This window comes from Perca flavescens, chromosome 19 (assembly GCF_004354835.1).
Source record: "Perca flavescens isolate YP-PL-M2 chromosome 19, PFLA_1.0, whole genome shotgun sequence".
Lineage (NCBI taxonomy): Eukaryota > Metazoa > Chordata > Actinopteri > Perciformes > Percidae > Perca > Perca flavescens.
The window spans coordinates 14,702,055-14,714,519 of NC_041349.1; the positions used below are offsets into that span (position 1 = coordinate 14,702,055).

At 41.4% G+C, this 12,465-nt stretch overlaps 1 protein-coding gene across 2 annotated transcripts in view; it reads left to right on the forward strand.

Annotated features, from left to right (window-relative positions):
• Positions 1–5,509: 5,509 nt before the first annotated feature.
• casq1b (calsequestrin 1b) overlaps positions 5,510–12,465 on the forward strand; it is a 31,404-nt gene continuing 24,448 nt past the window's right edge. Inside the window, exon 1 of one of the 2 annotated variants that reach the window (XM_028564017.1) lies at positions 5,510–5,947. In XM_028564017.1, coding sequence (XP_028419818.1) covers positions 5,711–5,947 — 237 coding nt within the window. In that variant the 5' untranslated portion in view covers positions 5,510–5,710. The remainder of the gene's footprint in view (positions 5,948–12,465) is intronic. The other variant, XM_028564018.1, reaches the window with a different exon arrangement.

The following is a 12,465-nucleotide window of genomic DNA, read 5'->3' on the forward strand; positions in this document are numbered from 1 at the left end:
AGCCTCTCTCTGTAAATTATGCTAATTAGCTGCTAAGCTACAATGGTAAATTGTAATTTTTTTTTTTTTTTTTATTTAAAACACTTTGGTAAAGCATGCTTTATTTCATTATGACTGCTATTTCTGTTTTTGAACTGCCCGTGTGGCAAATGCAGGCCTTGAGTCTTATTTTGTCACTACAGTGAAGTATTGAATCTTTCATGAAGTCAAACTGCTCTTCCCTTTCATTCACAGCCGAGTGCCGACCTGGAAGACAGGTGAAGTCTGACAGCCGTTCAAAGTGTCTCACCTGAAAGACTGGGACTTCTGAACTGTAAAGAATCTGGCTCACTCACAGCCGCTGCACACGCCCTTTCCTCATTCTTCTGGAAATGTCAAGGCCTTAACTGCTAATAATATGCAATTTCATGTCAAAGAATCTTTGTGTATGCATGTGCTGTGCTGTGTGCATGTGTGCATGTGTGCGTGAGTGTACACTCTTTTCTGCCCTCTGGTTGCTTGAACACCATCCCAACCCAACACTTTACCAATAGATTGAGTTTTATATACATTATATATTCATGTCTATCCGTACATCTGAATATTTGGGTTGTGCATGTATGTGTGTTTTTCGAAAAACAGTGTGCTCTTACATCTTATTCTGTGATTTTTACAAACTTTTGGGCATGCTGGTGTGGGTGTACTGTATGTATGTGCGTGCGTGCGTGTCAGAGCAGGAGAGAGTGTTGGTTGTGTGTGGAGACACTTAGCAACATTTATGCCAGCATACGGGCCGTGGGTGTGGGACAGCGAGGGAGCGGGCACCAGGGCCAGACCGGTCCTGGTGGGAGGTGGCAGTGTGTGGGGTTGTGACTTGGGTTTGATTACTCAGATGTGATAAACTACTAGTCAAACAAATCTTGTGTTAAAACATGTTGAATCTCAAATCTGGTCGGCTGCAGTCAGTTGATGTGATTTTAAAAGAGAAAAAAAACAAAAAACAGGTTGATGTCATATGTGGACGCCCACCGCTATGCTCCGATTGCCTGCAGGATAGTCAGCATGGATATAACAAGCAGCAACCCCCATGAAGCCTCGAAGGTGAAATCCATTATGCTTTCTTTCAAATTAAAGTTCAGCTGGACATACAGTATTTGGTACTTTTTATAAACTTAGGATCTCTACTAGAACTTAGAATTAAGTTCTGAGGCGTTGAACAATGACTACATTTACATGCACATAATATTCCGGTTTTTGCCCTTATTCCAAAAAAGTCGATATTCCGACTAAGCTGATTACATGGCTAACGAAAGTGAATATTCAACTAATATTCCCGTTTACATGTAGCCGTGCAAAAAACGATTTTTATGATGGCGGACTTGGTTGGACCGTGCAAACACAGTGTCCCTCTTTACATTCCCTCAACCAGCTTCTTGAAAAGGTCGGATTTGTTGATATCCAAGTCTTTCTCCTTCTTATATTCTCTCATAATGAAAAGTTGATCAGGTTGTCCATGTCTGGTTAGAAGATGCTAATAAAGTAAATAATATATTTGGATTCAAGGTAAGATTTTACGCTGTACCCCACCAAGTCAGCTAATGCCTTTTTCTATGTAAACCCACACACCAGCAGTGCCTTGACATGCGTCATTGCAGTGTTGATCAGCAGTGTTGACCCACGTTATCTCTCCATAAAAACAAGTATTTGGCACTACTGCACCTTGACTACTGCACTTGTGTTGTGTGATGTGTTTGACACAGGTCAACATTCTACAGCTAAATAATGGCCTCTCAAAAACTTTTAGAAAATGATGCAACCAGTTCCCAAATAAAGCTTTAGTGAAAGTTAAACAAGAAAGATCTTTTCTCTCACATTCTGCTTTTATTCCTCTGTTGGTGAATATCTGCTGTTCCAACCTTCTCTATCACTTATGCTTCCCCACGCTGTCAAAATTCCTGCCTTCGATCTTCGGGCCAATCCATCCCTGGCTGCTGTTCTTCAAATATAATTGCTCAAACCCTCTGCAAGCAGGCACATTCTCCTGTTTTCTACTCCCTTATTCACTGTGCCAATCTTCCTTCATTTCATCTTCCATTAATACCTTTCCCTCTTTTCTTCACACCTCGCTCTCTCACCTTAATTTTTCTTTTCCCATTACACCTTGCAATCCCCCCTCGACTTTGTCTCCTTTCGATGGAGCCTTTCGATCTCATTAGCGCCTGCATGGACTCACATTCTCACGCTCTGCCATAGCGGAGGAGGTGACATTCAGTATAACATGGTGGCCTATCATTCAGACACGCTGGTCTCCATCCAGAACCCATTCAATCGTTCCTGTAAAGGGGCAAAGCAATATGGACTGTGAAAAAAAAATACTAGTCTGAAAAGGTAGTAAAAACTAGCCTGTACCTTTTCATTGTCCACTTTCTGAGAGATAGATTCTAATGTCTGCGTGACAAATTTCAAAGACTCTTTTAAAACAAAACAGAAAATGAATCAGCATTAATTGGGACTGATGGATCAAATTATTTTGCTTCAATTTGATTAATTCTCTTCAAATCCTCGACATGAAATATACTTGCTGTGTCGTGTGTTCTCATCTGACAAAGCGAGCTGTTTGAGGCAACCCTCCGGTCGCCATAACAACAGCACACACGCACACAGTGTAACGACCTCGGCACAAACTGTACGCATGATTGCCCCACTCATCATACTCGAGCCGATTTTAAAAAAATGAGGGAGGGTTTAGAGGGAAAAGATGGACTTGTAATAATGCAAAAGCAATGAGGTCTATTAGTGCAACTGCCAGATGAGGGTGCTAATACCTCAGAGGTGCAACAGTTAGGGAGTCCCATACATGCATCTATACACACACACACACACACACACACACACACACACAGATATAGACGGTCGCACATCTGTTAATATTTGAGAGAAAATGTCAGTGAAAGTATCGTTTTAAACCTTATTCTCCAGATGTTTAAAGCTGAATACAGAAAGGTGATAACTGTATTCTGTTTCTGTGTCAGGTCTCTTCCACTCTCTGTCACCACGTACTCTAATGGCTCTTTGAAAAATCTCGAGCCCTGCTGCTGACTGCCATTACAGCAGCAGCCACTCCTGCCTGCGACTTTTAAAAATACTTGATACAGGGATGATGAAGTGCAACTGGAAGCCTTTTCTGTCAGCATGATCACTCTCACACTTTCTGACAGCTGAAAAAAATGAAATAAAAAAAATTGTAAGCAAACAACAGGTATAATGTGATATCTCTACAATGTCTACATAATACTGCAAGTCAATACAGTAATGTGGTGCCTTTTCTTTAACAGACCGTAACAATGTTTTATTTTGCCTGTCCCTTCCGTGGGTGTGAAAAATGTTTTACTGCACACAGCTTGAGTTTGTATTATCTGACCCTAATGTGTCAGCAGGGTTTAAGAGGTTATCTGGGCAAGTGTTGCTGCATTGTCATCGTGCTAAAATTGAATGTTTCATCACAGCTGTATTTTTATGGTTAAATTAAACATGCAATGTTTAACTTAAATTTTCTTTTATAAAATAACAGCATGAGCATAAAGTAAATATATTTCCCATGAAAACATGAATAAAAAGTGTTAAAAATTGCATGGGTTGTGATTTAAAGAGACAGCAAAAGCCTAACAGGTACTTTTTTAATAGGAAATGTAGCACCGTGTGAGTTTGACTCGTATTATGGAATAAAAGTCAAGCCATCTCCGCCTCTGCTGCAAAGATTTTGATTTTGATTTATGTTTATTTTCTAAGTCTGCCACATTATGGAAGTGCAATACTAAATGCATGATGCAGTGCCCCTTTAATGTGATTGCAAAGGACCATTATTATATCATAATAATGCAATATCTACCTCTAATATAACTAAAGTAGTTAGAAAATATATACACGTTAATGCTCAATTTATCAACTTCCTATTGTGAATCCTAGAATTTTACAGACCACATACAGGAAGTCAATTTTTTTGTATCTTCTTACATCATCATCATCATGCTCTAGAGACCCTCAAACCAGTGCCCAACTTCCCCACGCCGTCAATGGCGCACACACACTGTCTGACCCACCATGCTAGCAGGGGGATCATATTACACATTGTTATTAATAGCTATCCTCTCCCCTTTTTCATTGTAAACTAATAGCTGACATGATCTCACACTGACCACGTTTACATTCACATAATAAATCCGGTGTTTGACCTTATTCTGAATAAGTTTGTTACATGGCTAATGAAAGTGAATATTCCACTAATATTCCCGTTTACATGTAACTGTGCAAAATACGATTTTTTTCAAAGTTTACCAGCAGTGGTGGAGTTGTTGGATCGTGCAAACACAGCGTCCCTCTTTCATTCCTTCAATCAGCTTCTTGAAAAGGTCGGTGTAGCGATGTGTGGGCATATCCAAAAACCTGTTGATATCCAAGTCTTTGATAATGTTTAAAAGTGGCTGTGTTTCTCCTTCTTATCGGGTCTGCAGTTGGCTGGTTGGTTTGTTTACAGCAACCATAGCAAGGCACAGAGCTGACCATAAGCCTTAAACAGGCAAGAGACTGTAAACTGTGGTTAAAACCCTGATTGAGACGCATATTCCGAATGTGCTGTATACAAGAATGCCTCTAAAACCCGAATACCAGAATATATCACATGAAATCTTCTTTTTGTAACATTTGATTTAATTCTTGAGTGTAAACCAACTAAGGGTAAAACATTTAAACAGACAGATATTCAAAACTGCACACAATTGATGGTTTTATTTTATTATTATAATGTTATACTACTGACGTTGAACACTAGTATGATTGCTTGACACTACAGTATCCACACTGTTTACAAGAAAACTCCACAGGGCACCTTTAACCTTAACAGGGTTTTTTTTTGTTTTGTTAAAGTTTTATTTATACATATTGATATAGTAAATGCAATGAGAGTATATAAAAATACAATCAAGTAGAAATATTATATAAAATGAAGTATTTTGTCATCATCTGTGCCTACAGAGCACATCTACCCTCTGATCCTATGCATGGATGCCATCTTGTCCTCAGTGTTGTCCCGCAGAGGCCTTATTTTTAGCGAGAGTGCGGCTCCTCTACAAAACTTAATATGGTAATGGCATCTTGAAGCTCTTCTTTCCTCAAGCTCTCATCGTACATCCATCCATACCTTCAGTCCTCCAAGACACTGAGCTCGTATCTGTAGCTCTCCAAACTCCCAACACAAACGCTGTCCCTTTCATAACCACAGCTTCAAACAGGTGGCCGTATGACCTAAGCACGGCTCCTCCCATGTTACGCCCCAATGCTATTTTTCTGTATACTGCTCAGGAGTCCCCTCCCAACCCCTCTCACTGTCTGTCCTTCTATTTTGGCAGCCCCTGTGACTGTCCGGCTCTTGGACGAGTGGGATCAGTGTCTTGCCTGCTTACATACCAATTTGCGTCCCCAAAAATGGCCCCTCCCCTTTTTTTCAGCCAGTGGCGTCAGCAAAACCACGTGTAGCTCTTTTTTTAAAGGGGGGGTGCCACTGTCGGACCTGCTCTTCTCTAGCCGGTGGGGAAAGGAAGTCGACTTTGTTCCTAATTCTCCCTGCTTGACACCAACTTGCGTTAGGGACAACGTTAAACCTCTCAAGTGTATTTTCCCCTCTACTTAAGGCTCTGAGAAGAGGCGTTCTCGCAGCCACCAGGTGACTATAGCCATGAAGTGGGGCTGGGTGTTTTTGGGGGTCTTCCTATCCTTGGGGACCCTTTCCTGGGGGGAGAAGGGCTTAGAGATCCCCGAGTATGATGGCAAAGACCGCGTCCATGACCTCAGCACCAAGAACTACAAGTCCATCATGAAGAAGTATGACGTGATGGTGATCTACTACCACAGAAACGTGGATGGGAACCGCATTGCCACGAAGCAGTTACAGATAGAGGAGCTGGCTTTGGAGGTGGGTCTCCGCCAAAGCATGACAGGGGATGGATTTGTGGCCCATGTGGGGGAAGGGTCATGGTGGGAAGAGGGGATGAAGGGAAGCATTTCACATGGAGAATTTGGCTCCAGTTGAGGATTCCTGGACGCAGTCATGGCTTTTGCACTTAGAGTTTCAGATAAGTGGGTTTACGGCTGTTGACAGGTGTGGAGGAAGAGCGGGTGAGATCCAGTTGAGCGATTCATGGAACCTTCAGGTGTGGCAGCCTGCCACGTATGACTGGATAGAGGCAGAGCTGAAGAAACAGGATGGAGGGAAGTACTGATAGGGAACTATACACCTGGAAGTATATGTCAAGTGATAGGTGAACACATATTCACTTGCTGTCTGATTGTCAATTAAGTTGTGATTGGGTCAGATTGTCTCAACCCAATGGACCTAAAAAATACAACCTGTCCAGTGTCTGATTTTTATTTATTTTTTCTCTTTGAGGGGAGAAATCACAACTCGTCCTTTTGGCCATTCGGAATAGCTACATGCACTTTTTGCCTTTAGATGTGATTGGACGAGACTTTGTCTAGTGTAATGCAGCCAATCCCCGGCCATTAGCAACATCATGCTAGTCAAGTTAGCCCAGTTCATATAGGCCATTTCACAGTTGTAAACGTAAACATTCTAAATGGCCCCAAGTTGGTATCCTGCTGCAATGTATGTGTATGACATCAACTGACAGGAAGTTAACAAGGGGCCAGGCTGTTGCCTAGCAAGCAAAGTCCATTGAAAAGGTCTACAGCTACTTTAGTGTCCAGTACACATCATTTTAATCCCCTATTTGGGAGCATTATGGTTTCCTGTTAAATTATTAGATCAGACAGAAAGTCAAACAGAAATTCAAATGATGTCAGCATCACATACGTGTGTCTATTGAGCAAATCATTCACTTCAATGGCATCCCAGCAGCGTCTAACACTAGGCTCAGACCAAGCCAAGCTTGGCACCATGCATGTATTTCTGTGATTGGCTACTTACTTCAAAATAGTTAAATATATCTTCTAACTCCATATTTAAATGCAATTGCTCAAAGTTTACTTTATTAATACAATTAAATCAAGGCTTATGTCACACAATGGCCCCTCACTCATCAAGCTATTATATTATACTGTACTGTACTATACCGTAGCAATTTGTCACATCATTCATCATACCTTGTTACACATCTATAATGATCAAAAGACCAGGACAATCTTTGATAGGTTGTACTTCCTTAGTGTTACAATGCAAATTCTGTCAGCTCAGTTTAGCAGTCAACCACAGTCTGTATTAGTAAATAGAGAAGAAGCTTGTAGTCTGCAAATCACACTGGGGAAAGTAAAAAGCAAGTATTTTGTCCTTCAAGAGCCATTACCGAGGTGCCTTTGAGCCAGGCACTTACTCTTAAATTGCTCCAGTGGTGCTGCTTATCAGTTGGCAGTAGAAAAAAAAGAGCATGCATGTTCTGGAAACTTTATTGATATGATAAATAAATCCAACAGGCTCTTTAGCAGCCAGCCCACAGTCGATGCACCTGGGCCCCACTGTCAGCCTATGTATTCACCACAGCAAACCTCTGCCTGTCAGAGCAGTAGTGTCTTCTTACAGAGGCTCAGTGTACCTTACACTAGCCTGCATAAGTCACCTCTGTAAATAGCCTGGGACAGCTCTGCATGCTTAGCAAGAGGCTAAAAGTCCTCCTGGGATGGACAGAGAGCTCAAGGCCATATCTCACAGCGACTCCTACTCCCTCAGCCATTGGATCTGATCAATTTGCTGTCGGTGCTGCCAAGTTGTGCTTCTTGGCTTGAGAAAGAGATGCTTACTGGAGCAGGTCCCTGTTGAACTGTTACTGACTTTCTGCAAGTTGTGACCAAACAGCCAATCAGGAAAGAGCACTAAAAGGGCTCAGAGGAGATTCTTTAAATAGCTGGTCATTACCACCTATGAAGCTTGGACCATAGCTGTATAACAGGATGTACTTTGAGACGGCATACTGTGCATTTACATTATTCATAAACATGCATGTATGTATCTTAATATGAGCAAAATCAATGTTTGTTTTCCATGTGTGTGACTCATGACATGCTAGAGCTGACACTTTGAGGTTTATTCTCCCTGCAGCTGTTTCTTCGGGTTATCACTCATACTGTCAGGCGACACAGGAAACGGCCCGTCTTCATTTTCAATATAAATATAAATAGAATAAGTTAAATTTAGCAAATTAGTCTAGAGAAAAATCCTGCAGGCACTGCCACAAGCAGACTGTAATTCCCCCTGCATTTTCCAGTCTGAATATAAGTATTATATACGTATCACAGGATCATCACATGTTTAATGTCCAGATTTAGGAGTAAATGTACATGATGCATTAAAGAATTGAGCAAATGGCAGATTGTTGCCATCAAATTAAATCCTTTAAAAATATTTCTTAGTCCATTGTGGGTGGACAAACCTGTTAGGCTCCAGACTAGTCACACAAATTTAAAACTACATTACTTTCAAGCTAGAAATTGACTTTATGGAGATAATGTGATCTCAGCAACATGATACACCATGCTACTATTGTGTGAATTCTGGTAGGTTATTCAGTGTACTGCAAGCTGCAGGGTTGTTGCAAAGCTCGTACAAATGCTTAAATTGACATGTAGTGAACTTGTTTGAGCGATGAGAAGTTTAAAATGCTGACGCGACAGAAATCCTGACAGCTAGGACAGGTAGCAAGACCTCCCACTGCAGCGACACTGTGAGACACGTCACCAATAAACTCAGCATTTTCCACTGAAAAAATGGTTATGTGATGGTGGAGTCAACCTGTCAGCACCAATTTTTTGTGGGCTCATTTGCTAAATGAGCCGTGGGATGAATGATAAAACAGCTTTGCAAGCAGGACAACATTAATAGTTCATATGTTTTGGCTTTGTATGGGAATGTGTTAAGGTCTCCTAATAGGATATTTCACATTGGTTGGGATGAAAATGGCCCGGGTGTTCTATGCTCCCTAATGCAACCCTGTGAAATAGCCCTGGAATGAATGAGGTTTTTTCCCTTATATGGTATGCTCATGAAAATTTAGATGAGCTGCGCACTGATTGGTTGGTTTACAACGAGGTGATTTGGCGGCCACAGGAGAGAAATTCCTTCCATGCTCAACAATACTGGCGTCTTTTCTACAGAAAGTCGCCGGATTTGTCGCTAGTCGCTTTTGTAAAGAAAAAAAGTCGCTAAGGGGGTCTGAAAAGTCGCTAAATGTAGCAACAAAGTCGCTAAGTTGGCAACACTGTCACAGTGCGCAGGCAGGTAGAAAGGGGAGAAGGGACAGGGTGCCGGGCCGGTGTAGGTAGGAGAGACAGCGGCAGCGCCGCCGGAGCAGAACATTGGCCCGAGAAAACATCCCCAGCTGGCTTCAAACTTAATTTCTGCTCCGACACATTTAAACTCATCAACTAATGCTACTGTACAACGTACCAGAGACACAGTTTAGTCATCCACCAGTGTGTCGCGAAAAGACCCACCCACACACACACACACACACACACACACACACAACACACACAAACGCAAAGTTTCAACACTTTCATTACATTACACCCTTGGGACAAAAAAAAAACTCCACTTCCAGACCAGACTGATCTCATAAAGTGGCATATGTATGACACGCCAATTCGTATGCCATTTTGGCGTGTTATCAAGACGCATGATCGCTTTTTAGCTTGTTTTTCAACGCCGTTCGGCCGCCCTACATTACATGTGAATTTTCACCATAGCGGGTAATATGAAGGGACATAAGTCCACAGAAGGAGGTTGGTTGGGGTGGCAGATGGTTAAAATACAAGCCATTCACCCAGGAGAGCTAGGTTTGCGTCCTGTATGTGGCGTTTTTTTTTTTTAAGCCTTCCCCAATGTTTCTTTCCTAAACCCAACCGTTTGTTTTCCTAAGCGTGTGACGTTGTTTTTTTTCTTGTTTTTATCAATTTTTTTTGTGTTACTAAAGCCTTTTCCCAATGTTCTTTTTCTAAACCCAACTTATTTTTATTTTTTTTTTACAAATGTGTGATGTTCTCGCGATAGTACGGCACGTTCTTGCGATAATACGCAACGTGGCAACGCCACGTGGTGTGTATGTTCTGCTGTATACAGCGTAGACATACACATGGATAGCTCAAAATGTGTACAGATAACACGCCATTTGGCTTTAGGAAAGTGCCGTATATGTTTACGTAAAGTCATGATGCCATGTTGTCCAGACAAGGAATCACAACTCGCGCTGTAGCTAGTTCAGTGTCTCAGTGCGTAGACATTTAGCAGAGAGTGAAACCCACAAGCACACAGACAAAGAGCAGCACAACAACAGCAGCAGCAGCAGCTCCAGCAGCACATTGCCCATATAACTATTATCAGACCAGCACTCGCGGCCTCGAAACACTACCGGCCCACCGGGAAAAGTCCAGACTCTCCCGATTGCCACTCCGCTATTGGTTAAGTGTATTATTTATATTACAATATAAATGAAAACATAACTTAATTTATTAATTTCAGGGAACATGCCTGCCACACTGGCAGTTACCCGGTAACTGAACCACTAACTACAGCTTACCAGGAGCACCACGACAGGCAGCCAGTGATGAAATGTGAAACGTGTCAGCATTCCCTGTACAGCCTGGAACACCGCATCTACAGCCGTGGTTCATCTTCAATATCCTTGAAAAACTTCTTCGTAATTCCCCTGGAAATGTAAAACTCGCAGCTAAACTGGTGTGTGAAATCTGCGTGACCTACTTTCAGAAGACCAGCTGGTCTCAGACCAGTGGTCTGTATGTACATTTTGGGGAGTGACAAAAGGTACAGACCAGAGCCAATTGAGGTACAGCCACCGAGTTGATGTCAACTATTAGCTTCGTTGGGATTCGCCCGTTTTCAGCGGCAGTTTCAAATTGTTAGATTTGCATAGGAAAGGGATGTCAATGGGACTTTGAGGTTCTCTGTATGCCCATTTCACACACCGAACTGTCGTTATTCAACTATGACAAGGTAAACTCGGTTTTGCATTCTATCACCCCTTTAAAGCTGGAAGGAGGTGAAAACAGGTGGACTTTTTTCTCTGCTGAGAGAACTAAATATACATGAATATTAAATCTCAGTTAAATCTATACCATAAGTATGGTGGTTGGAGGTCTGGACACCACAGCGGGTGCAACAATTATTATTAAGCCACATTAATAAATAGCCTTGACATCTTATTGAATCAACAGCAGAATAAAACATCACCAAAGCAGACAACACAGAGGTAAACAACATATAAACTCCACAGCGGCTGCAGCCACAACCACACATAGGCTATTAGCCTACAGCAAATAAGAGTCTGCACAGTCTCTGCAAACCAGAGCAGTATACACTAATGCGCGTGTACTGTACTTAAGCTCAACTGTGTGAACGCTAGTCATGTGCATCGCAATCTGCTCCAGCTTCAACTCAGTCCCTCTGGTCCCACAGTGCACCTCAATTTTTTTTAAATCAGCAGAAAGTCCTCACTGAATGTAAGAAGTTCCTCAGTGAAAGCAGCAGTCAAAGTGAGCATGTTAGCAATTAGCCAGGTTCAGTGTGCACCTGTCGGTGACGTACCATTATGGGTGCGTTTGATTTGGGACACAAAGATGCCTATCTGTTAGTGTTACATGCAAAAAAAATGTAAAACTTTTACACGGTTTATTTTGACTTTTTCATGTGACTTTTTTTTAAAAAAAACTCAAAAAAGTAGGTCTACACAACAGCCGGCTTTAGAGTACCTAACTAGGGTAAATGTAGGCTAATTTGTTACTTGCACCCCTGCTAGTCGATAAATGGACTAAACCATACTGCATGTCTTTTACCACTCATCAAACCTTTTAATTCACGTAGAGCATAGCTCCCTCCATAGCAAATGTATTTTTGTTAAAAAAATAAAAATAAAAATTAATTATTTTTGTTTTGCATGTAGGCCTATAAAGTTCTAATTTTAGACAGTAAGCCAGTATGTGAACTTGCAGACAAGAAGTTGAAAAATTTGACAAAGATATTGAAGTTCTTGTCAGTAGCCATTGCAATATGCAGCTGCTTTAGGAGTTTACTGCAGCACACAGTTACCACCTTATGTGGAATTTGCCTTGGTGATTGGTGCATACATACACAAACAAACATATTAAACCTTAATAAGAATAAACAAAAACAGAGACAAATATGTACAAAATAGCTGTTTAAGTAAAGTTAATATTTTTTTTTCAGTTTTCATTTTTGGCTCAGCAACAGGGTTTGACATACAGTAGCTCTCACTATGCAATATTTCAGTTCCATTTACGTCTTGGAGAGTAATGTTAGAGGTGTTTAACATTCAACCTGACAACAACAATCTGTTTAACGAACTGGGAGCAAATTCACAAGGCATATAAAAAGATTTGACAGTCCTGATGAGTTATGAGCACACCTCCCCTGCAGCTCTCTTGACAAAAATATCTCTCACTACGATGACT